The sequence below is a fragment of the Rissa tridactyla genome, chromosome 6 (genome assembly GCF_028500815.1).
Source record: "Rissa tridactyla isolate bRisTri1 chromosome 6, bRisTri1.patW.cur.20221130, whole genome shotgun sequence".
Lineage (NCBI taxonomy): Eukaryota > Metazoa > Chordata > Aves > Charadriiformes > Laridae > Rissa > Rissa tridactyla.
The window spans coordinates 798762-822778 of NC_071471.1; the positions used below are offsets into that span (position 1 = coordinate 798762).

At 67.0% G+C, this 24017-nt stretch overlaps 3 protein-coding genes across 5 annotated transcripts; 2 read left to right on the forward strand and 1 right to left on the reverse strand.

Moving 5' to 3' along the window:
- The first annotated feature begins 251 nt into the window (after positions 1-251).
- LOC128911313 (PHD finger protein 13-like) lies at positions 252-5175 on the forward strand. The gene is made up of 5 exons (XM_054205992.1): positions 252-359; positions 1898-1990; positions 2175-2772; positions 3057-3095; positions 3206-5175. The coding sequence occupies exons 1-5, from the start codon at positions 273-275 to the stop codon at positions 3430-3432; spliced, it is 1044 nt and encodes a 347-aa protein (XP_054061967.1). The 5' UTR covers positions 252-272; the 3' UTR covers positions 3433-5175.
- A 153-nt stretch (positions 5176-5328) lies between these two features.
- On the reverse strand, positions 5329-8970 carry LOC128911312 (protein capicua homolog). 3 transcript variants are annotated; one of them, XM_054205991.1, is made up of 2 exons: positions 8834-8970; positions 5329-7217 (listed from the first exon to the last, which is right to left on the reverse strand). In XM_054205991.1, exon 2 carries the CDS (start codon positions 7191-7193, stop codon positions 6039-6041), a length of 1155 nt encoding a protein of 384 aa, XP_054061966.1. In that variant the 5' UTR covers positions 7194-7217; positions 8834-8970; the 3' UTR covers positions 5329-6038. The 3 variants fall into 3 exon arrangements, with proteins under 3 accessions (XP_054061966.1, XP_054061963.1, XP_054061964.1); XM_054205988.1 differs by lacking the exon at positions 8834-8970 and adding an exon at positions 7887-7985; XM_054205989.1 differs by lacking the exon at positions 8834-8970 and adding an exon at positions 7795-7878.
- Positions 8971-9693: 723 nt separating this feature from the next.
- Positions 9694-23739, forward strand: VWA5B2 (von Willebrand factor A domain containing 5B2). Its single transcript, XM_054207256.1, has 22 exons — positions 9694-9771; positions 15375-15530; positions 15934-16095; positions 16410-16635; positions 16740-16894; positions 17367-17498; positions 17631-17755; positions 17870-18046; positions 18130-18240; positions 18355-18557; positions 18852-18966; positions 19041-19226; positions 19331-19481; positions 19556-19845; positions 20976-21201; positions 21290-21634; positions 21709-21846; positions 21925-22044; positions 22207-22284; positions 22439-22508; positions 22727-22835; positions 23131-23739. Exons 2-22 carry the CDS (start codon positions 15392-15394, stop codon positions 23737-23739), a joined length of 3867 nt encoding a protein of 1288 aa, XP_054063231.1. The 5' UTR covers positions 9694-9771; positions 15375-15391.
- The last annotated feature ends 278 nt before the right edge of the window (positions 23740-24017 follow it).

Genomic DNA, 24017 nt, shown 5'->3' on the forward strand with positions numbered 1-24017 from the left:
TGTTTCCCGGGGGGGGGGCAGGGGGCGAGGCCGGCGTTGGGCGTTAGCTGGGATCCGATGGTGGTTTGGGGGCTGCGGGAAACCGGGCTTGGGGGAGGGGGACGGGACAGAGCGGGGGCCCCCGGGGGGGTGCGGTGGCCCGGCTGCCCACCGGCGGGGGTGTGGCGGTGTCCCGGTGCCGGGAGCCCCGCCCCCCGGTGCAGGCCCCGGTGTCCGCCCCCGGCCGGCGCGGCGGCGCGCGGCGGGCGGGGCAGGCCGGTGCGGCGCGCGGCATGAGGCAGGGCGGGGAGGCGGCGGGCGGGGGGCGCGCGGCGGGCGGCAGCCCCGTGCCCAGCCCCGGCTCCCCCGGCGCCGAGGAGGTGAGCGGGGCGGGGGGGCCTCCTCGCCGCGTGTGTGCGTCCGGGGGGGGCCGTGTGCCGAGGGCTTTGCGGGACGGCGCTCTGCGCGGGGGGGTGCCTGAGGGAGGCTGAGGAGGGCGGGGGGGGCTCTGTGTGTGGGGGAGGCTGGGGGAGTGCGGGGATAGGGGGGGCTCTGTGTGGGGGTGCGCGGGGGAGGCTGGGGGGGGCTCTCTGTGCGCGTGTCCGAGGGGGGCTGTGTGTAGGGGACGTGTGCGAGCCGGGGGGGTCTCAGTGTGTGTGTGTGCGCGCGTCTGAGGGGGGGGCTCCTCCGCGTGTGTGTGCGCGCGCTGATGGGAGTCGAGGGCTTTGCGGGACGGCGCTCTGTGTGTGGGGGGGATCGCTGCGTGTGTTGTGTGTGTGCGGGGGGGGGGATCGCTGCGTGTGTTGTGTGTGTGCGGGGGGGGGATCGCTGCGTGTGTTGAGTGTGTGCGGGGGGGGGGATCGCTGCGTGTGTTGAGTGTGTGCGGGGGGGGGGATCGCTGCGTGTGTTGTGTGTGTGCGGGGGCCTGTGTGTGTGTGTGTGCGTGCGCGGGGAGGGGCAGATCGCTGTGTGTGTGCGGGGGCCGGTGTGTGTCTGTGTCCGGGCGGGAGGGGGGGGCTGTGTGTGTGTCTGTCCGCGGGGGGCTGGGGGGGGGGGATGTCTCTGTGTGTGCGAGGAGCGCTCGGGGGGCGGCCGTGGGTGCGGGGGGGGAGGGATGGTGCCGGGGTGCGGGGGGTGGCGCGGGGGGACCTGCGTGGCCGGCGGTGCCGTGCGCGTGCCGGGCGGGGGGGTGCGGGGCTGTAGGCGTGCGAGCGGGGGAGCCGCTGCGTGCCGGTTCCGGGGGCGGGGGGTCCCGCAGGGGGGGTGTCGCCCCCCCTCCCCGGCGGCCGGTCGGGGCAGGACAGGGAGCGCGGCGCCATCTTGGGAGCCATCAGGTGCCCGGCGCGGGGACGGGCGGCGGCGGGGGCGGGGGGGGGGAGGTCCGGGGGGACCCGGCCGCCGCCCCGCGGGGAGCGGGGAGCTGTGAGCCCGGCACCGCGGTCCCCCCGCGGTCCCCGGAGCCGCCGGAGGGGGTGCCTCTGCTCCTCCGCCCCTGGCCCCAGTGTCGCCGGGGTCCCCCGGACCTTGTCCGGAGCGGTGCCGGGCTCCTGCGCTGGCCCCTCGGCGGCCGTGGAAGCCCAAATCGCTGGGCACCCCCCCACCACCGCCCCGCTCCCGGCTCCATCGGGTCCCGGTCAGCCGCGGGAGGCGTCCCCCGCACCGGGGCTCCCGGCTCTGAGTCACCGCTGCCGGGCGGCTGCCGCGCTCCCTGGGTGTCCCATCGCTGGGTGTCCCTTCGCGTCGTCACTGTGGTTCCCCCCCCCCTCCCAGTGATCTGGGTTTTACAGGGAGGGGCCGCTTCTGTCCGTCCTGGGGTTTGGGGAGGGTGGGTGCTTGGGTGACTGGTCGGGGGCTGGGTGTCGCTCAGCCGGGGAGGGGGCGTCCGGGGGCTTTAATCGACACGTGGCGTTTGTTGCAGCCGTCGCAGAAGCGACAGAGAACCGTGGAGGACTTCAACCAGTTCTGCACCTTCGTTCTGGCCTACGCGGGCTACATCCCCTACCCCGACGAGGTGAGCGGGTGTGTGGGGTGCTCCTCTGAAAACGACGGGATCCTCTGGGCTCCTGCCACCTGCAGACCCAGCTCCCAGTTCCTCTCCTGGAGCATGTTTTCCAGCCCTAGCCCCTTCCTCCTCGCTCCCTGAACGCCTGTGCTGCCGTTCCCTGTGCTAGCCCTGTGTCTTGCCCCCCTTGCAGAACGAGCCCTGGGCCCGCGGAGGCAGCATGAGCCCCCCGAACAGCACGGGGAGCACGCAGGACAGCGAGAGCTGGGCCTCGTCCCACTCCTCCGACTGCCACGTCCTGGGGGATGACGGGAGGAGCAGGGATGCCGCCGGGAGGGCTGTGGAGAGCGGCCTCCTCCTGCCCTACCCTGCCTTCCCTGACGGCTTCTACGGCGCCCGGCCCCCGCAGACCAAACGGAAGAAACCGCCAGCAAAGAAACTGGTTTTGGAGCAGGAGGTGAAGAGGGAGCCGCTGGGCACCGGGGCAGAGCCGGACGGGGCGAGGGAGCTGGCTGCGCTGGAGGGACGGGTGCCCCCCGTGAGACAGCAGCTCCCGGAGCCTTCCCTCAGCCCGGCTGGGGACCCCCAGCCCCCCTCCCTCCTGGAGGAGCTGATGAAGGAGGAGAAGGACTGGACGCATGGAGCGCAGGGGGCCGAGAAGCCAGCGGGAGATGATCCTCAGCTGCAGGAGCACGGACCCTGCTCCGGAGGGAGGAAAAGCCCCGGTGCTTGCAGTACCTTGGACCAAAGCGAAGGGGAGGATGCGAGCGGAGGCAGCTCCCAGCTCAGTGGTGAGTGTCCACGGGAGCCCGGGGGCCAGTGACCAATGTCTCTCTCTCAGCTGGAGCCACCCAGGGAGGGCTTGTCAGTGTCCCAAGCCTTTCCCAGCACGGGGGTTGACCTGGGAGGACCGGAGAGCCGAGGGCAGGGAGCTGGCTGCCCTGCGGAAGCTCTGTTCTGCAGTGAGTGGTGCAGACCCGAAACATGTCTGAAGTGGGGCGTAGGGTCACCTTCCTCATCTGGTCTTCATTTTTTCTTTTCTTTTTTTTTTTTTTCCTCCTTTTTGCAACTTTAGCAGTCGATTTCACAGCAGCTCCCAACACCAAAGCAGAAGGTGAGTGGGGGGCTCTCCCATTTAGCACCAGTGGAACTGGCTGGTCTGGCCACAGCCGGGCCAGCAGCCGGTGAGGTGGTTTCTGACCAGTGTCTGTCTCTCCTGGCCAGACGACGACGCCTGGGACCTGATCACCTGCTTCTGCCTGAAGCCCTTTGCCGGGAGGCCCATGATCGAATGCAATGAATGCGCTACCTGGATCCACCTCTCTTGTGCCAAGATCCGCAAATCCAACGTGCCTGAGGTTTTCATCTGCCAGCGGTGCCGTGACGCCAAGCAGGAGATTCGCCGCTCGAACCGAGCTCGGACGGTGCCCCGCAAGCGCTTCTGTGACTGAAGCTCCCCTGGAGCAGGGAGGCCGGGGGTCCCCTTTTTAATCCGAAGATCGTAGCCCGGTTTGGCGAGACAATCAATGCACGGTGATGGCCAGGGAGGGGCTGGACTGTCCCCCTTGCACTTCTGACTGCTGGAAGCTGCCCCGTGCGTCCTCCCTGGGGGGCGCGTTGGCCACGGAGCTCAGTTTCCCTGGAGGTGTGGGGGGGAAAGGAGGGTGGTCCAGCTGTGCACTAGGTCACTCTGGAACATCCCTGTCCTCGCACAAAGGTGGCTCAGTGCCTTTCCCCAGGGCAGCCGAGGAGAACCTAGTCCTAGTAGTTTTTCTGTGGTGTGGTGGAAGCTTACACTTACCCCAAGATGTGACTCCCCTTCGTCCTTTCTCCTCAGTGTTTTCCTTTTCCTTGCCTCAGGCTTTAGCGTGGGCTGCGACGGCCAAGCCCCAGTGATCCAAGTTCTCCTCCGGCAAGTAGGTGCAGCCCTCCACGAAGGGCTCCATGGAGCTCCCTCCATGAAGCATCCCGCTCTCCAGGGCAGGAGGGGACGTCAGTCCTGGAGCAGAGTGGGGCTCTGCGTCTTGGGGGTGTTGGTGGAGCCATCCATCTCTGGTTCACCAGCCTTGCAGGCTGCACAGGGGAGGTCCTTCCCCTGGCCCATGGTGCTCCTGGTCTCGTTTGCTGTGCCTGTGACCCCAGGGTAGTCCTGTTGGGTCAGGAGCAGCAAAGGCATCCTCCAGTAGGTGATCACCAAGGCAGTTCTTGCTGAGCAGCCCTCCTTGCTTCATGTTCTCCAGTTGTACTGGGGTCTCCTGTGTGAAGGGGGGTGGGATTCCTGGTAGGAGACTGGAGTTCTCCTCAGAGCTAGCTGTGGCAGTGCTGGGAGCCCTTTGGAAGGGGAACAGGAGGGTGCTCTGTGGTTAGCTTTCCATATTTTCCAGTTAAAAACAACTGAAGCTTTTGTACCCTGTGGCCATCTCCTGCCTGCAGGGCTGTCTGGTGGAGCATCCGCTTCAACACCAGCTGGATGCTGAGACCTGAGCTTGGATGGAGCCAGGAGCTGGGAGGGCTTTGCTTCCCAGCACTCCCTCCATCACAGAAGTTGGGTTTTTTTCCTGGACACGTAGAGTGAAACCTAATGACTTGTTATGGGCGGGCCCCGAGCCCCTTCTGCTATGCAACTGCTGCTCTGGAGACACCGGCTGTGCTCTCTGCAGCCCCTGCTTGAGTTTGGCAGTGGAAGGCCTGTCCCTGTCCCGGTCCCCCATGGACAGTGTGTGTGTGTGTGTGTCATCTCCTGGGCCCCCATCTGCACCAACCGCTGGACCCCACCTCCAGACCCCTCCAAAAGAGCCTCCCCACGTGCCTTCTGCACTTTCCCTGGGGGATGCAGACCCCGCGCCCGTCCTGGTGACACTCGGCTCAGTCCCCGGCGTGCCACTGCCCACACTGGGACAGCCCCCACTTGCCAGTCCCAATGACCGTTATTTCTTAACTGGGTTCTTTCCTACTTGCACATCTGGTTACTGTGGGACCACAGCTGGGGGAGGGCGTGGGGCAGCCCCTTATCACGCAGCAGCCCCCAGGCTTGTCCCTGTGCCTCTCTCCTGCTGTGGAAAGCCTGGGCCCCAAAAGTGCTTTATGTTTTTATAGTTACTTTGTATTGATATGTAAAATAGCGAATTCTGGTCCTTGCCCTGTGGAGTGTGGCTGGAGTCTTATGTATATAATAAAGTACTTTTGCCATAACAGTGGTGGCTGTGGCACAGCTCAGTGGCCTCGGGTCTCGCATCCCTCTGGGACCTGAGCGCTCCCCTTCTGCTGGCGGGGAGGGGACCTGGTGTGGGGATCCCCCCCACTGCCCCCACCCACCCACTGCCCCCCAGGCGAACATCAAGCTGCACAAACGACAGGGAGCGAGCAGACCGGTGCATGTTGTATTGAACAGAGCGATGCCCCTCCCACGCATGGGGGTGCCCCACGGGAACCTGCTGGACTCGGGGACAACCTCTTCAACGGGCACCGTCTTCCCCAGGCTGTGGCCGGCTCGTCATGAGCATCGTGGGTTACTCCAAAGAAACAGGTCTCATGGCCGGAGGGTCTGGGGGGGTCCGTGCACCCTTGCTGTGACTCAAAGTACATCACAATTTATCTCAAAAGCTGTACTTTCCTCTCGAGCGACAATAAACCTGCTCTGGCTCTGGCTCTGGCTCCGGCTCCGCTCCACAGTGGCGTTACGATTTAGTCCTGAGAGCAGCTGAGGTGCCAAAGGATCCAGTTTTCTCCACAAAATACGTGTTATTCCAGCACAGAGGTTATCACTGGCTTCCCCTGCAGCCCCCGAGGTGTCCCAGCTTCCAGCCGTCAGGCCGAATGGGGGACGCAGCGAGGGGAACAGGGCAAAAAGGCACTGGGGGCCGAGCGCTGGGCAGGAAGAAGTGGCTGTTGGAGGAGTCCCTCCCCGCAGCAGGGTGCTGCTGGAGCATCGTTTCCGTCCCGAGGCAGTCGCACTGGGGCAGAGGCAGCGAACGGTCCAAGAAGAGCAGCAAAACGGGGCGTAATTTCTATGCAAGGGGCCAAAGCTGGGTTTGTGTGGCGAGCGAGGCAGGGGACTCTACTCCTCCTTGGCCCAGGCGGAGCCGCCTGCTTTCGCCTCCAGGTGGGGAATCACCGCCTCGGTGTAAAACTTCTCCAGCTTGGGCACCGTCTGCCCCCAGAACTTGGCATCGAACTCCACGGGGACCACGGCCGTCTCCTTGGTGGTGTGCACCACAAAGTCGGCCTGCTGGAAGCCAGCGGCCGCCAGCTGGCACTGGACCTGGGTGAAGTAAGGGTGATCCTTCTTCAGGGCGTAGGCGTCGCCATCCACCTCCAGGCAGAAGTCCTTGTCCTTGCAGGCCTCGCGCACCGTCCTGTTCCTGTGCTTGTAGGGACACTTCACCTCCACCAGCCCCAGGGCCTTCCCCGTGGCCGCCTCCTTGATGATGCCGTCCGGGCTGGCGGCGATCCACTTCTTCTCCCGGTGGATGAAGAGGCCGCAGTCGTCCACCTGCACCGCCTTGCCCACCGCCTGTGACTTCAGCTGCTCGTAGGCCTGCAGGGCCGCCTTCTCGTTGCGGATCCCCCAGGACATGGCTGGCGTCTGCACGCTGGGGCCGGAGCTCACCACCGCCCTCAGGTAGGACTGGGGCACCTCGTCCGTCTTGCCGTTGGCGAACTTGCTGTTGGCGATGCGGGGGGCCACGGAGGCGGTGATGCGGTTCTCCCGCCACTGGTACCACTTGGGGTTGCTCCGCTGGCCCCGCGTCTCCTGCTCCACCCAGGGGATGTCCTGGCTCTCCAGGGGGGGCAGGAACTGGCCCTCGGCCCCACTCAGGTCAGCCCCAAGCGGCTTCTTCTGCGGACGTGGGTCCGCTCTGATGGACCCATGTGACGTGGGTCCCTGACGTGGAGCCGCGCCGGCGGCTCCTTTGGCATCAGGCACCTTCTGGGCTGTGGAGCAAGTCCCGGTGGATGCTCTGTGCTGGTCCCTGGCGTCCCCTCGGGCTCTGTGGGACGCGGCAGGTCTTGGCTGAGAGGAGTTTGTCTTCGCCCCCCGCCCCCGACTAGGGCCGGCAGCCGGAGCGCTCCGGGATCGGCTGCCGGTGGCCGCGGCTGTGGCCTTGGTGGCTGAGGCGGAAGGCGGTGGCGCAGCCGGGGCGGCTTTGGAGGCGGCCGCGGCCGGGCGAGGGGACGAGGTGCCGCCGGGCTCCTTCCTGGGTCTCCCCATGGCCGCGTGTCAGAGGGCCTTGTGCTGCGGGAAGTGAAGAAAATCGAACGCCCTTCCCCAAAACACGCCTTTCCCGTTCCTGGTTCCCGGCCATCTCTCTCCCCACGCCTTTTCTCGGGTGACGCACCACGGTGGCACGCCGGCTGCTGGGGCGCACCCCCCCCCCAAGCGCCATGCCCCCCCTCCCCAAAACCCCACACCTCCCCCAAACGCTGCGTGTCCCCCCGAAAACCCCACGTGTCCCCCCGACCCCGAGCCTCCCCCAAACCCCGAGCCCCCCCAAACCCCACATGTCCCCCCCCCAAACCCTATGCCCACACAAAACCCCACACCCCCCCAAACACTCCACACCCCGCCAAACCCCACATCCCCCCCCAACCCCAAGCCTCCCCCAAACCCCACGTCCCCCCCCAAACTCCCCAACCCCAAGCTTCCCCCAAGCCCCATTCCCCGCCCCCAACCCCCACGTCCCCCCGGACCCCATTTCCCCCCCAAACCCCACGCCCCCCCCCCAAAACCCCAAGCCTCCCTCCCCCCCCCCGCTCCCCCGGCGAGTGTGGGGGGGAACGGAGAGCGGGGTCCAACCCCCCCGGGAGTCCACCTCGGTAGGGACGCGCCACACCGGGCGGGGGGGACACCATTCCCCCCTCCCGCCCCCAAACAACGTGTTGGAGCCCGGAGCCCCCCCCTCACCGTTCCGCCGCCGCTCCGGAAGCTCGTCCCTCCCGGACGGGGCGGCACCGGCGGGGGGGGAACGGGACAACGATGGCCGGGCGGCTGCTTCCCTCTAGCGGGGAGCGGCGGGGGGGGCTCGTCCGAGCCCCCCCCGCCGCTCCCCGCTAGAGGGAAGCAGCCGCCCGGCCATCCCCGCCCGCCCCCCCCCGCTTTCCCCTCTTCTTCCTTCCCGCATCACCCCCCCCAGTATAATTTTTCTGGGGGCAAGCCCCGTCCCCTTCTCCCACCTCCATCCCTTCAGCTCGGGGGGGGGCGGTGTATGGGGAATTCCAGCCCCCCCCGCGTACCCCATCTTTGCCCGTGGGTAGGGATCCCAAATGGCTAGGGATGGGCCAAGCTGGTGGGACACCCCCCCCCCCCCCATCCCCGTTAGCAAAGCGTATCCTTGAGATATTATTATTAACTGTATACGTTCTCGCGGATAACGAGGAGGCTGTCCTTGAATTTATCAAGCTTGCGCTAACGAAGAGACCTCCTCGTGGAGGGAGGCGAGTATCGTTGCGTTCTCCAAGGAGGCCCGTCGACCACCGGGACCTTGAGGATGGCCCTAATCTACGTTATTTTGAGAAGCTCCCAGACTTGGCAGGAAAGGGAAAAGCCTTCGGGGCCCCGAGCCACACGACCTTCGCGATAACGCTGGAAATCCCGCCCGCAGGTCAAGGAGACCCTCGCCCAGGCGCAGACCCTCCCCTGGAGCGTGCGCAGGAGCTGCGACTCGGTGGCGTAATCGCGTGGAAATTACTAACCAATCAAATAGAGGTGGGAAGTACTAATATTATAACGATGTTATAAAGTGAGCGTAAAAACCGCATGGAGAGTTCTGGTGGGGGTGCATGTCAGGAGGAGAGATTCCCCGTGCACCCGGCACTGGAAATAAATTAACGTCGGCTTTCTAAGCTACAAACCTGGTTTGGAGAGTGGTAGTCTGGTTACAGATTTTGGTGACGCCGCCAGGCTACGGAGCCCGAAATTGCTGCTGAGCCCGAAATTGCTGCTGCCCCAAGCTGATCCCAAGGGCCGCAGCCCCCCCGGCAGACACTGCGCAGCGGGGCTGGCCCCGGGGTGGGGGAGTTTCAGGATCCCGAAACCCACGGAGTTTCGTTTCCAGCTGCCGAGCGAGCCCCAGGGTGCTGCTGCGAGAGCCCCACAGCTGCGAGCCCCTGCTGTTTTGGGCTATTCTGGGCCGCGGGAAGGAAACCCGGCAGCCCCCAGCGCGTGTGCGGGCACTGCCTGCGCCAGCGTCGCAGGGGGGTTCCGTCAAGTCCGGGCAGGACGAGCGCTGGCGGCTTTCCCAGCTCCTTTCCCCGGGGGTCCTGGCGTCTCCATGAGCCATCCCTCTCCTCTCTCTGCTGATGCTTCATCTCCTGCAGCTCCCCCCTGCCTGCCTCCCACCGCCCCCCGCCCCACACCCCGTGGGTCCCTGCAGCTGGGCAGCCCAAAATTGCACAGGTTGAACCAAGGTGTGCCTGATTTTGACCAGGCAACCCCCTCCTCCTCCTCCATGGCTGCCCGTCCTCGGTGTCTCGCTGAATCCCTGCTGGTTAACGCGCAGCAGACAGCCGAGCACGACACCCCTGCCCAGCTCCCTGCGGGCAGAGCCCCCCCCGGCTTCGCAGCTGGGTCTGAGGGGCCACAGCTGCATTGAGCATGGCCACCCCCAGCCCCACACCGGCCGGGATCTCATCGGGCTTCAGGTTATTTCCTCCCACAGCACTAAATTGATGGCACTTATCAGTGACTCGGGACCTGAGAACATCTGTAAGAACTTTGTGGTCCGCGCTCCCTCCAGCCAGCCCTATCTGCGGGTGATAATTCAGCTCAATTAACCCTGGATGATGTTCAGGTGATTTGGGGATAAATACACAGATTGTGAGCAGGCTCTTGGGTGGCAGGGCAGCCTCTGGTGGGGGGTGTGTGGGGTTCTTGGGGTGCGTAGCAGAGCCTCTGGGCTGGGCCTGTGTTTGCAGGGTTTAACGCCATGCCGAGCTTGCTGCGGATTTATTTGTGGCTATGACGAGCCGCCGTAGGGAACTGGTGACGGTGCAGAGCGGGGACACGCGTGCCTGCTGTCTGACGCTGGTGTGAGCGCTGTACGCAGCGGGATGGAGCCTGGCTGTGTCTCCCTGGGGCTGCTCGGGGGGCTGGGGGGGCTCGGCTGCCTCCCCGGCGCTGCGACGCTGTGGTCATTCGCCTGCCGTAACATGGGGGCAGCGTCCGATGCCGTGGGATGGCTGAGCCCCGTCACCCCGGCTGCTGGTACTGACCCAGCGCTCACATTTGGAAGCTTTTCTTTGCCTCCGCTTGGCCTAGAAACAATATCTCAGAGAAAAATCAAAGCTTGTGGTTGGGTTGTGGTTTTTTTTTTTCTGGGGCTGGAGCGGCTGCGGTGCTTGCGGTGACGGTGGGATCGGGACCCCCATGCGTGCTGCAGGCTGCGTGGATGTGCTGCGGTGCGCACCGTGCCTCCAGCAGCTCGCGGAGCCGGCGCCTGTGTGTGTGGGTGATATATGGGTTACCATCCTTCTCCTGCGGTCGTACATGACAGGGAAGGAGAGCAGCTGCACACTTTAGCTCTCCTCTGCCCACGCTGCCCAGGGAGGGGTGGCGTGAGGGAATGGCTCAGCCTGCTCCTGCAGGCGCCCCGGGGATGCGCCGAGTGCCTCTGCCAGACAATTGTGTTGTGTGAAGCGCAGGGTAAGGGGTCGTGGGGGGCGGGGGGGGGGGGATGCCCTACCACGCTACTGTGTGCGGCAAAGGGCGTCTTGCACCCAGATTTTCCTCCTTTGCTCCTGGCATCACCTCGTGCCGAGGAGCCGAAGCCACAGTGGCCCGTGGGTCAGCCGAGAGGTGAGACGTGGGGGGGAGATGCTGCTCTGCTGGGACCCCTCGCTCTGGTGACGCTCTGAGATGGCCTGCAAGGAGCGGGGACCGCTGGCCCACCAGCACTGCCGGCTCCTTCAGCCCCGCCGGTGCTGGGCTGGCTCCGGGTTGGGCGCAGCTGCGGCGGTGGGGTTTGCGGTGCGGGGGAAGCTGGGGGCTCCCCCCCCGCCTGCTCTATAAACAGAGCGGCAGCAGCAGAGCCCTATCTATAGCACAGCGAGGGAGCTGCCCGGGAGAGGCAGGGCAGGGATTAGCCCTAAATCTGACGGTTTTCTCCAGTCCCCCTTGGGAATGCCGGGCCGGTAGTGGTGGCTGAGGGATTCCCAGCGCACCTGGGGTTGGGAGATCTCCCTGCCAGCAGGTGTGTCCCGGATTTGCTGGGATTTCCTGACTGTCTGCGTCCTCCCCAAGGGGGCTTGTTGTCACACTTGTCACCCAGAGGCCGGGCTCTCCCCCAGTCCCCCCTCTTTTCTGCTCTTGGGGGCTGAGGATTTCACTGCAGCACCTGGATGCTGACAGGGACGGCCCTGATGGGACGCCAGGACACCTGGGTTTGAGGCAGATGCTGAGCATCCTCCTGTGCCTGGTTCTCTTTTGAGGGGCTTGGGGCAGCTCAGACCTTTCCTAGCCAAGCTGGTTGTGACCCTTGTGTCCCACGGTGGTATTTGTGCTGGAGAGGTCAGCCGGCTCATAAGGGGTTGCGTTTTGCCCTGTGCTTCGTTTGGAGGGGCCGGGGGGTGGCTGGGTGTCCTAGGCAGCCAAACCCCGTGTCTGTGGGTGCCGCAGCATCACCCTGGGTGTCCCACCAGCACCCAAATCTGTCTGGACATCGCCACGCTGTGGGTGCAGAGCAGCCCAGGGTGGTGGGCTCTGCTCTTGGCTGGTGCCTGTCATCCTGGGAGGGCTCTGGCTGTCCCCTGAGGCCCCAGCGCCCCCCGTGGGAGCCCCCCCCCGGCCCCCCCGGGGCGGCGGTGCCGGGGCGTGTGTCTCTTTAATGAGGCTGGGCTTGGAGCGGCTCCGCGGCTGGCACAGGGAGAGGGATGGAGCGAGGGCGGTGAAGGAGCCGGTGCCAGAGGGAGCCTGCAGCAGGGAGAGGCGGGGACGGACCGCTCTCCCCCCCCGGGTACCGCAGCCCCCCAGCCCGAGGGTCAGGGAATCCCCCCCGGGACAGAGAGCTCTGCCGAGGGCAGGGACCCGGCGGGTGCCGAGCCGAGCCTGCAGCCCCTGTGTCATCCTCATCCTCCTCATCCTCCTCCTCCTCCAGGTAAGGGCCGGGTGGGGGGAGTCTGGGGCCCGGGACCCCGCGGGTACCCTGGGCTTCCTGGGGGCCCCGGGGTGGCAGCCCGGCATGGCGGGGGGCACGGGGGGGGAGATGAGGCAGCAAGGCCACAGAAGTGCCGAAATCACCCTCCGGCGGGAAGAACTGCTGGGAACGTGCCCCCGCGCATCGGCCACCGGTCCCGGGCCCACGCCACGGGTGTCTGGTGGCCGCAGGAGCAGCGGGACCCTTTTGCGGGGCAGCCCTGCCAGGACATGCCTGTTTTGGGGGGGCCCCGGGGGGGCTGGGATATTTTTTGGGAGGGGATGCCGGTGTTAGGGCACATCGAGGGCAAGTAACTCCCGTTCCCTGGCATGGGGCTGGGGTCTCCCAGGGGTTGTAGCGGCTCTGGGGAGGGGAGAGCAGCAGCGGTGGTCCTGGCCGCGGTGGTCCTGGCCATGGTGCGTGTGCTGGGGCATGTGTGCATCATGCATGCACACGTGTGTGTGTGCGCAGCGGGCTTTGCGCTCTGGTCTGACTTCCCAGCAGACAAGGCAGTGGGGACAGGCAGGGGACAGCACCGTGGGCCCTCTGGGGGCTCTGGGGGGACAGCCCCTCTCCCCGTCCCCTTCACCTGCAGCTGCCGGGGAAATCCCTTTCCCCTGCGCTCTTCCTCGCTGGGCTCTCTGCGAAGCGTCGTGCCCCACGGGCACTGAGCCGTCACCTCCCGTCTCCGTGGCCTCCTCCCTGCTCCAGGAGCTGGGACGGATCCTGCTCTCCTGCACCTGTGCCCCATCCCAGTGGTGCCATGCGGGGGTCCCGCAGGGAGGGGAGGTGGGGGGGTGGCGATGCCTCCTCGCTCCCGGCGCTGCCACTGAGGCTTGGGCTCCTCTCCTTCCATCCTCCTCTTGTGCTGGGCTGTGCGTCTCCCACCAGTGGAAATTTCCGCTGGGTTTGCCTGTGCTGGCCCCATCCTTCCCCAGGACCCTGCCACGGGGCGGGTGAAACTCTGACAACTTTGCAGGCAGCGACGGAGGGTCTGCCGGGCTCAGGCGCCTGCCTTCCCGCAGCAGCCGTGCCAGAAAACTCAACCTGCCCACGGGTGAGAAGAGAAACGTTAAGGTATTCCGGCCTAGAGAAGGGCTGGCTCCTTCTTGCCTTCCCTGAGGGCTTTCCATTGCCCCCCAGCCCCGCTCCTGCTGCAGCCCCCTCCGTATTGGGGGAGCTGCTGGTTAAACCAGCTCCTGTGGGCAGTGGGTGGGAGGGGAGGAAGAGAAGGGGGCTGCGAAGGCACTGGTGCCCATGCTGGGGATGAGGAGGGGACCTGTTGGTGATGCCACGCTGGCACCTGGGGACAATTCGCTGCCCCAGGGGAAGAGGATGCAGAGGCCGGGGTGAGGACCATCGGGTCTGGTTTTATTCATTACCGCGGGGCTTAGAGCAGGCAGCACAGCACACGGCAGGGCCAGATGGGACCTGTTTACTCTGCGAGGGTAAATGTAAAGAGAAGTGATAAAAAGCAGCCGGGATGGCTTCTCCGGTAAGTCCCTGGTAAACAAGCCGGCGGTGCCCCGGCCAATGGGCAGCACCGCAAATAGCAGGCGCGTTGCTGAGCACTAAGCCAGGTACCTTGGGAACAAATGGAAGGGCTTTGGGTGAAATCCATCTTTAATGGCTCCATGCGGCTGGGCCAGGGGAGTCCCGGTCCCCAGGGCCTGGCTGGGCACTGTGGTCAGGGCAGGACCCGGCTGATGGTGTTCCTGGTGCTGGCACGGCCGGTGTGGAGGAAGACCTGGCTACGCAGGGACCCTGTGCCACCCTGTGTGATGGGAAAGCGCTTTGGGGGGGCTCAGCAGGGTGCGCAGCATCCTGCACACGGGGATGAAGAACTGGAGATGGCAGGGGTGGCTGCGTGATGCCAATTGAGCAGACAAATGGCTCCTCTCTGGCGTAATGGACTTATTTTCCTGGGATGCAGCCATGTCGCTAATGCACTTTTGTGGTTCTCGGGGGCTCTCTGTCTTGCACCAGCTGCGGGCTCGGTCCTGGCGCTGCTTCTGAGGATACAGCCCCGCTCTGCTTCCAGGGATGCTCTGGGAGAGGCACCCAGTGACCTGCCGAGGGCACCCCGAGCCTCCTGTTACTGGTGCTCATACAAGCTGTTCCTGGGACGAAGGACACTGGAGTGGGGGGACCAGATGGTTCACTCGTACCTGGCCTTGTCCTTGCCCCAGGCGTGTTGCTCGCTGGAGCACGGGCACACGGCGGGACACAGGCATTTCGCCCTGGGGGCGGGCAGGGGACACAGTGCGGCGGTGCAGACCCACACCTGGAGCGGGACCCAGGCACACTATCCACGGAGAGGCAGGGCTAAGGCCTGCCCGAATATTTTACACAAATATTTGATGGCAGGCTGTGGGGTGATGTTAGAGAGAAGCCTTGGCTCTGGGCAGTCGTTTGGGATGCCGCTCCCAGGTGGTTTTCCCAAGGGGAGGAGAGGAGTGGAGTGGGTTGGTGCCAGGCTGGAAGGCATCCCTGGCCACCTCTCTTCCCGCAACTGCTGCTGAAGGGTGGGATGCCGGACGCGTCCGTCCCTGGGCAGAGCGCTTCTCACCCGGAGGCAGAGAGCATCATCCCCCGAGCCGGGCTCTCCCGCTCTGTGCTGCTCTTCAGTGCAGCGCTGACCTTGTTGTTAATTATTAAACCCCCAGCAAACACCGCTCGCTGTTTTGTCCTAGTTACGCTGTGGGCTTCTCGCTCTTCACAAATTACCCTGGTAACCTCTGTGGGTGGATGGAGATGGGAGAGGCAGACGCTCCTCTCCCAGCCAGGGCAGGAGATGGTCTGAGGAGGCTCTGGGGCTACCGAGCTGCTGTGGGGTGGCTGAGAGATGGGCTGTGTGTGGCTGGCCACTATCCGTCCTGTCTGGGAGCCCCTGCCCGTCTGCCAGGGCGTGGGGCTTGCGTGTGGCTGCTGCTGCCCATGGGAGAACTCGTTTTGCTGCCCAGGGAGAAGTCGCGTTGCTGCCCAGCAGCACCAGGTTTATTTACCTGTGTGGTGGAAGAGCTCTCTGGGGGCTCCTGTGGCTCCGGACCCAGTGTGCGGGTGGGCTGGGGTCCAAGCAGGGACCTGGGTCCAGGTCCGTGTGTTTTGTGGATGCAGCAGAGCAGTGTCCCTGGGCTGGGGAGGGCTGGGGACCTGCCCCCGCTCCTTGCGGGCTGGGAGATGGGAGCGGTGTGTGTGCATGGGCCCCTTCCCGGCAGACCCCGTCCCCAAGCGCCCAGCACCTGCCTCCCCTCTGCCCGCAGCTGCCCGCGGAGGGACCATGCCCGGCCTCTACACCCTCTCCTGCTGGGAGCCTCTGCCCCTGAAGAGCTCCAGGGTGAAGGCTTGTGCCAACGGGTACTCCCTGAGCATCACCGCTCACCTCGTGTACACCAACCCCTGCGAGGAGCCCGTGGAAGGTAAGGGGGGGGTCGGCAGGGACCTGGGCTGCCTGCGTGGCCCCCCAAAAGCACACGTGCTGGAGATCATCCCATCTCCAGCCCACCTGGGTCCCAGCCCCCAAACCTTGCTCGGTTTGGGGAGCAAAGGCAGAGGCCAGGGGAGCAGGGGCTCTGCCGATACCAGCATCGCCTGCAGGCAAGAGAAGGATGAGGCCAGGCAAAAACATTCCCATGTCTGAGGAAGAGGGGGATTTCGTCCTCCCCGCCCTCCTCCAGGCCAGTCCTGGAGGCTCTGGGTCCTTCCCGTGTGTTGCCCTGCCCTCGTGCATGGAAATCGCTGGTGGTGGTGCTGCCACGGGCCATACCGCGCCACGGCGGTGTCCGTGCTGGGGCCTGTCTCGGGGCTCTCTCCCACCCACAGGCATCTTCATCTACCCGCTGGAGGAGTCGGAGGTGGTGTCCGGCTTCGAGGCGGTGGTGGGCAGCCGGCGGGTGACGTTCCAGGTCCAGAACCGTCACCGGGCGCAGGACTGCTGCCTGCAGTGTGGCCCGAGCCCTGGCCGGCCGCGCCGCTGTGCCGGCGGTGAGTGCGGTGGGGAGGGTGGTCCTGTTGGGTCCTCCTGGCCGGGAGGCTCGGAACGAGCAGGGACGAAGCGCGGGGAGATACGAGGGGCTGAGAGCCCCTGCCAGGCCACCCTGCTGCCTTGGGGGGAGTCTCTGGGGCTGGAATCTCAGCCTCCCCTTCCCACTCCTGGGACTTTACCCATCCCTTTGCGTGGCCGTCTTACACCTGCGCTCTGTTGTCCCCTTTGAGAGCAATCGGTGCAATTAACACCCCCTGCTTCCCAGCCTCTCACACCCTGCTGACACCCCCCCCCACATCCTTCCACTGCCCAGGCCACATCGTCCTGGATGAAGATGCGGAGCGCTCCACCTTTGTCATCGTCACGGGCCGGCTGTGCCCGGCGGAGAGCCTGGCCGTCACCCTCAGCACGGCGCAGGAGCTGCCCACGCTGCCGGAGGGGGCCCTGCACCTCCTCCTGCCCCCCGTCCTCACGCCCCGCGTCCCCACCGCCCCCGAGAGCGAGCCGGCAAGCTTGTGTGACGACAGGTTGGCCCTATGGTGATTTTCATGGCTTCCTCAGTCTCCGCCGTCCTGGGGGGGGGAATGCCGATGCTGGGCGAGTGGGGAGGGGGTGGGAGCCATCGCCACCTCTCCCCTTGCAGCCCCACCAGCTGTTTCGGGGGGCCGAGTGCCCGGAGCCAGCCATCCCCTGCGGCGCCCGTGGAGAGCGTGGACATCTTTCGGGGACGGCCCTGCAACCCTTTTCCTTACGAGTTTGCCTTCGAGCTGCTGGTGAAGGGCCCCTGCTTGCTGGCAGGTAGGGGGGTGCTCGGGCGGTGTCAGTCGGTTGGGCAAAACCTCTGAAACATGGGTGACATCCCCTGGGATGGCGTCCCCTCGGTCTTTCTGTGCAGCCCCCCCCTTCCCTGGGCATCCTCTTGTTCTCCCTGTCTGCAAAGAAGCCCTTTCCCCATCCCACCCCGCCAGGGCGTGGGGCTGGGACCCCCCAGCGTCTCCCCACGTGGGGCTTTGGGCAGCTCCGGGCCAGCAGCCTCCTTCCCCGGGAAGACATGATGGATGGGGGAGAGGACAGGTGAGGGGGGGGCGCGGGGCGCTGGGGACACGCTGCTGGACGCTGGCCCAGTTAATCCCATTAGAGCTGGCAGGGAGCAGCCACCGCCACCGTGCAGGGTCTGGCACAGGCGTGGAGCAGGGGGGGGGAAATGAGGCAGGGGGGGCAAGGGGCTGCCCTTCCTCCTCCTCCTCCTCCCCCTCCTCCCCCCCTGCAGGGCTGGAGAGCCCGTCCCATGCCCTGCGAGCAGATGCCGACCCCTGGGCCAGCTCTGCCACCACCACCCGTGTCACCCTGGCTGAGCCCCACCGCTACGACAGGGACCTGGAGATCATCCTCTACCCCTGCGGTGAGGGGGGGCGCTGCCCTCACGGGCTTGGGGGAGATGGGGCAGCACCCCAAAAGCAGCCGGAGCATCCCCCAGCCCCCTGCGACACGGGGTGGCTCCAAACCCCCCTTGTGCCCCCCCTCCCGCCCCCAGAGCCCCACCACCCCCACCTGGTGATGGAGGACGGCACCATGACGTACCCCGAGTACGAGGCACACGTCCGGAGCCGCCGGGATTACACACGGATCGCCAGGAAGGATAGCAGCGGCGAGAGACAGGTGACAGGGCACGGCCACCGCCGGCCCCGGGTGGGAGGGGGTGGGATGAGGGTGAGGGAGAGCTCAGCGTGGGCCAGGGGGTGCGAGAAAGCCCCCGGCCTGCCTGGCTCGCAGGTGGCTTTCGTGCAGAAGCGTTTCCACAAAGACATCTTCCCCAACCCGGTGCTGATGCTGAACTTCTGCCCGGCGGCCGAGGGCGTCCCCAGGGACCTGCAGAGCGTCACCCGCGAGATCCTCTTCCTCGTCGACCGCAGCGGCACCGTGAGCGGCCCTGACCTCGACAAGGTCAAGGTGAGGCACGGCCACGGGGCCAGGGATGCTCCCTGGGTGGCCAGTCCTCAGCCGGCACTGCCCGGTCCCTGCTGTCCCCCCAGGAGGCTTTGCTGGTGGCCCTGAAGAGCCTCCCGTCGAGGACGCTGCTCAACATCGCCGGATTCGGTGCCGACGTCAAGCCGCTCTTCGCGTCCAGCCGCCTCTGCAGCGACGTGAGTGCTGCCCGGAGCGCCCCCAGTCCCTCTCTGTCCCCCTGGGTGGCCACCCCCGCTGTGCCAGGGGTGGCGAGCCCGGGGCCCGCGCGATGTCGGCTGTCCCTGCGGCAGGAGACGCTGCGCCGCGCCTGTGAGCATCTCGGCGGGCTGCGGGCGGCTGCGGGCGGCACCAACCTGCTGTCGGCCCTGGGCTGGGCGCTGGCGCAGCCCCTGCGCCGCGGATACCCCCGACAGCTCTTCCTCTTCACCCACGCGGCCACCGGCAACACCGGCAGGATCCTGCGGCTGCTGCGCAGGCAGGCCAGCACTGTCAGGTACGGCACCGGCACCGCGGTGGGGGCACGGAGCTCCCCACGTCCCCTGGGCTGTTCCCACTGATTCCTCCTCCTGCAGCGCCACATCTCGCCTCCACCAGCCCTGAGGGTGTCCTTCACCCCTCGCATCCCCCAGCCCCACCAGCTCGGCTTCCCCCGCGCTGCCCCAGCCCGGCACACAGCCAGGGCGGCAGCTGGGGCTGTCAGACACCCCTGACCGTCCCTGCCACGGGGCTCAACCGGCCCCGGCGCTGGCCCAGCCATGGCCTTTCATCGCCTGGCGCTCTCCCGCAGATGTTTCAGCTTCGGCATGGGCCCGCGGGCCTGCCGGCGGCTGCTGAAGGGCATGGCCAAGGTGAGCCGGGGCCGCGCCGAGTTCCTGAGCCCGACCGAGAGGCTGCAGCCCAAGGTAATGCCTGGGTGGGGACAGGGGGACGCGGGGGCCACCACAGTGTCCGACACCGGCTCCTCTCCCCGGCCCAGCTGATAAAGTCCCTGAAGAAGGCGATCGAGCCGGCCATCAGCGACATCACCATCGACTGGTACGTCCCCGACAGCATGGAGGCTCTGCTCTCGCCCACCGAGCTCCCGGCCCTCTACCCCGGCGACCGCCTCGTCAGCTACTGCATCCTCTACAGCATCGCCCGCTTCCGCAACCGGCACCCGCCGGTACGACCGGCACCGCACTGGCACGGGGGCGGCGGCACCTTCCTGGTGCCACCGGCTTCTCCCCCCGCCAGGGGGCTGATGGCGCTGCCCTCTCCCCCCACCAGGGCCAGGAGGGAGCTCGCCGGGGCTCAGCCTTCCCCTCCCAGGAGGAGATGCCCAGTCCTGGGGAGAGCCACCGGCTGCCCCGGAGCACCCCGGGGTCTGGGGACGCCTCCCTGGAGCTCTCGGCCGGGGGCACGGAGGTGTCAGAGCGCAGTGAGTGGGGCCAGGGCCAGGGCGGGGGACAGCGTGGAGGCCATGGGCTGACGGGGTGTGCGCTCACCGGGCAGGTGCGGATCTCATCTCCGGGGGAGACATCTGGAAGCGGATTTACCAGCCCTCCTACATCCAGGAGCAGTACGTCCTGACGCACTGCTCCGTCAGCACCGACCGCAGCCGGGGGCTGCTCTCCCGCAGCTCCACCAGCAGCGAGTCCACCGGCTCCCGCGACATGGCCCCTGAGGGTGGCTCCTCGGTCCCCGGCACCGACACCACCTCCCAGCAGGGCCAGAAGAGCCTGTCGCTCTGCGAGTCCTCCACGAAATCCGCCCCACTGCCCTCTGCCCCGGCTGGCACCAAGGTGAGGATGCTGATGGCGTGAAGAGCTCATGCATTTGGGGGGTAGCTCCTGGCTTAGCTGGGGTCTCGCTGCCCCCTTGGGCCTGGACATGTGGCTGCCGGGCTGGAAACCGGGGTGTTGTAGCCTGGATTTTAAGGAAGGATCAGCCGTGGGTGCCGCCAGGAGGATCCTTGGGTGGTTTTGTCCTACTGGAATGGGACAGGTGGGGGACCAACCAGCTGGTCCCCCAGCTCCCTGGGCCAGTAGTCAGCTGGGTGGCTAGCAAACCCCCCAGCCAGCTCAAATCCTCATTGATGCTGCAGAAATCAAGTGAAAGTAGCTGGGCCGGCATCAGGTAACGAACCTGCCAAGCTGGAGGCAGGGGGGGGCTGGCTGAGCTCCTGCCCAGCTCCTTCAGCCCTCAGCCAACGCTGCCTGATGCTTCATTAATGACGGACTCTGTCCCTGCTGCTTCACTCCTGGGTTTAAAACCCAGCCGGGTCGCTGGGGTGGGGACAGGCAGCTCCCCAGTGACGATGGCCCTGAGGCCAGGCAAGGCCAGCTGTCACCCCGCTCCAGGACACGCTCCTTCCCGGTGGCCCAGGTTGGGTAACCTGCTCCCGCCGCACCACGGCACAGCTGGTGGCCTTTGCTGCCGAAATGTCAAGCGTAAGTGATTTCCCTGCAGCATAAGTGATCCTCCCCGGCTCCCCGCTGCCGGGGTGAGAGACGGCATGGGCGCCGCTGCCCTGACGTAGCTTTTTAGGTGAAGCATCTCAGTGCGGGGACACGGCTCTGCGCTGGGCACTGCGTCCCACCGCAGCATCATCCAGCCCGTGCACCTGAGCGAAGCCCCCCCTGCCTCCGCACTCACAAAAATCCCCGCCAACCCCTGCTGCCTCGGCGTCGGGCCGAGTCACCCCTGGGGATGTTTGTGAACTCCCGTCTCGGTGCCCTCGGTCCTTCCCCCGCGTTGGAGGAGCCTGGCGAGCATCGCCGGTCGCCTCCGGGGGCTGCGGGGTGCCAGCCTGCGGCGGGGCTGGGCGCCAGCTGGCGGCTCCAGCCAACAGACGCAGGTGCCCTGTCACGGCTCGGTGCAGTCTGGGCTCGGTGCCGGTGCCGGGCTGGCCATCATCCTCCCCCTGCCACAGGTAACGGTGGCCCTGAGCACGGAGGAGCTGGCCCGGCGGAAGAAGGCACTGGCCCGCGCCGCCCTGGCCGGCCGCAGCTTTTCCTCGCCGCATGGGGAGCTGGACGCCCACCGGCTCCGCCAGGCCCTGGAGAAGGTGTCGCAGAAGAGGAACCAGTCCCTGGAGGGGGAGCTGGACGAGCTGGGACCCCGGGGACGGCAGCTGCAGCCCAGCGCGGTGGAGTCGAGTGGGTGCCGGCTCCCGGGGGACGAGGGCGGCGGGGATGGAGCCAGGTGCCCCCTGCCTCGCTGAGCCCACCTCTTGCCGTTGCCCAGATAACCTCCTCTCGCCCACCCACCTGGACTGGGACATGCTGGTGGAACCCTCCTACCTCTTCAGCGCCTCGCCGGTGCCCGAGCCAGGGGCGCCCAGCCCGGGCGACGCCAGCCTGCCCCTGCGCTGCCAGGTGGTGATCCACGCACTGCGTGCCGGCGAGCCTGTGTCCTGGGAAGTGACGGCCTCGCTGGAGCCGCTGCTGCAGACCCGGGAGGGGCCGCGGGGGGAGGACCCCCTGCCACGGGCGGGCAAGGCTGGGGAGAAGCCCCTGCACCGCTTGGCAGCACGCTCCGTCATCCGGGACAACGAGAACGCGGCGCAGCGGGAAGCCGAGCTGGAGCAGGGTGGGTGTCACTGTGTGTGTCCCCCCTATCCCAGTGCATCCTCCCCCCACCTCTAACTGCACCGCTCCGGGCAGGTTTCGCCCGCCGGTTTCGCCTGAAAGCCGTGCAAACCAGCAAAGCCTGCAACGTGCCTTCCCTCTACACCCGCCTGGTGCCCGTGGACGCTGCCACGCAGGCAGCGCTGCCCGCCGCCCCCGAGGTGTGGGGCACAGGTAGGGCAGGGGGGGCCCGGCGCGCTGGCGAGGGGGTAGCGGAGGGACGGCGGGCTGAGGTGGCACTGTCCCTTGCAGCCGGCTCGGCCAGCCGGCCGCCAGCCGCCATGGCGGGGAGCCAGCACCACGGGAGTACCGTGGCGGGTCTGGGCCAGCGGCGGGACGCGGAGGAGCAGGATGAGGCCCCTGTTGCCGCAGGTACCGATCCGGGGTCCCTGGGGACCCTCAGCTGGTGGGTGCTTGGGAGGAGCCATTGATCTCTGCCCCACGCTATGGGGGGGGACATGGGGGCAGCATCACAGGTCCAGGCCGGGAGGGTCCCAGGAGCCCAGGGACCCTCAGGGCTTTGCTCTTTCGCAGAGCGAGACGAGACCCCCGGGTCTCCGGCCAGCGTCTCCTCTGCTACCTACGGCTGGGAGAAGCAGAACGGCTCCAACGGTGCGTCCCGGGGGATGGAGGGGCCGGATGGCAGGGGGCAGGGGCTGCCCCCACGAGCTGGACCCTCTGCTGCGCCCCACGCTGGGGAGCAGGATGCAGCACTGGGTGCATCATGGCCACCCCCATGCTCAGCTCTGCCCCCCGACCCTTGCAGGGCCGCCGACCAGCCCCTCCACCGCCTCGATGGGCTCCCAGAGATCCACGGAGAGCATCGCCGGCTCCAGGTGCGGCTGTGGGGCGGGGGGGAGGTGGGGGCCCGCAAAAATGGCACGTTGCAGGGAAGGGGGGCAGTGCCACCCCTTGGGCAGTGGGGTTGCATGTCCCCTGATGGCTCCGGCAGCATGCCGGGGGGGGTTGGTGCTGCAGCCCCTTCCCCGCAGGAGGCTGGGGTGCAGCGGCTCCTCAGGAATCGCCCCCCCCACCCCGGACTGTTCGCCCGCAGGTTCAGCCTGGGCAGGCGCAGGGGGCCCAGCCTGGCGCTGCGCCCGCCCTGCCTCAGCCCCAACAGCGAGCACTCCAGCCACCGCGCCAGCCACGACTACCTCCCGCTGGTGAGCACCCACCCCCTCCCCATCCCACCGGGGGGGGCCTGCAGGCACTGCCCTGCCGGGTCAGAGCCCCCCAGCCCATGCCCCAGGGTCAAACCCCGTGGGTGCCAGCTCAGTCCCGCTGCAACCTTGAGCCGCCCTGGGGGCTGTTCCTGGCTTTTGGGGCAGGGGAGGGGGGGCACTGGACAGTCCCAGTGCCCCAGGGACGCTCCTGCAGCCCCCACCGCTGCATGCTGGGGGCTGTGGTGGGTCTGCACCCTTGCCTGCCCCCCCAGCTGCCCGACCCCCCCCATCGCAGGTGCAGCTGCAGCAAGCCCAGGGGCCGTTCCAGCTCACGGAGAGCTTCTCCGAGGTGGTGCAGATCCCCCTGGACCGCCTGTGCCGAGCCTCCCCCTACGCCTCCCACCGTGCCAGCCTCAGCCCCACGTCCCCAGGGGCCAGGAGCAGCCCCGAGGCTGGGCCCTGTGGCCAGGAGGGTGAGGAGCCCACTGCAGCCCCGCAGCCCAGCTCGCCCCCGTCCCGCAGCACATGCTCCGAGGTGCCCAGCGCAGCCGTGTGGGCGCAGGCCGACAGCGGGCACGGCTCTGAGTCTGACACCGGCCCCCACTCAGCCGCCCCCTCCGAGACCGGCGTGAGCTTGCAGGACGTGGGGCCGGAGGACCTGGAGAGCGCCAGCTGGGCCACAGCGGTGGCCCTGGCCTGGCTGGAGCATCGCTGCGCTGGCTTCTTCGAGGAGTGGGAGCTGGTGGCGGCCAAGGCAGACACGTGGCTGCAGGCGCAGCGGCTGCCCCAGGGGGTGGACATAGCCTGCCTCAAAGGGGCGGCCAGGCACTTGTTCCTGCTGCTTCGTCACTGGGACGAGAACATCAAGCTGAACATGCTGTGCTACAACCCCAACAACGTCTGACGGCTGCCGGAGGGGACAATAAAGGTGCCTGGCTCCGCGCTGCCTGCATGGGTGTCTCTGTTACGGGCAGGGAGCCGTCGGCCCCATTCAGGCCCTGCTGGGGCTCCATAGCCTCAGAGAGGGGTGTGTGCGTGTCACCCCCTTCCCAGCCATCTCCCAGGGTAAGGATCAGCCAGGGGACTAGGAAAAGCCGTGCTGGAGGGATCCCTGGGGCGCATCAAGGCAATTCAAACCTTGAGGCAAAGCAGTTTTGCAGCTCCTCCGTCTTACGCTCACCC

Bases quoted from the DNA above. Each gene is read 5' to 3' on its own strand.
- LOC128911313 (XM_054205992.1), top strand. From the start codon at position 273: ATGAGGCAGGGCGGGGAGGCGGCGGGCGGGGGGCGCGCGGCGGGCGGC. The intron at 360-1,897 runs GTGAGCGGGGCG...CGTTTGTTGCAG, and splicing joins GCTCCCCCGGCGCCGAGGAG to CCGTCGCAGAAGCGACAGAG. The intron at 2,773-3,056 runs GTGAGTGTCCAC...TTGCAACTTTAG, and splicing joins AGGCAGCTCCCAGCTCAGTG to CAGTCGATTTCACAGCAGCT.
- LOC128911312 (XM_054205991.1), bottom strand. From the start codon at position 7,193: ATGGGGAGACCCAGGAAGGAGCCCGGCGGCACCTCGTCCCCTCGCCCG.
- VWA5B2 (XM_054207256.1), top strand. From the start codon at position 15,392: ATGCCCGGCCTCTACACCCTCTCCTGCTGGGAGCCTCTGCCCCTGAAG. The intron at 16,895-17,366 runs GTAGGGGGGTGC...CCCCCCCTGCAG, and splicing joins GGGCCCCTGCTTGCTGGCAG to GGCTGGAGAGCCCGTCCCAT. The intron at 18,558-18,851 runs GTACGGCACCGG...GCTCTCCCGCAG, and splicing joins AGGCAGGCCAGCACTGTCAG to ATGTTTCAGCTTCGGCATGG.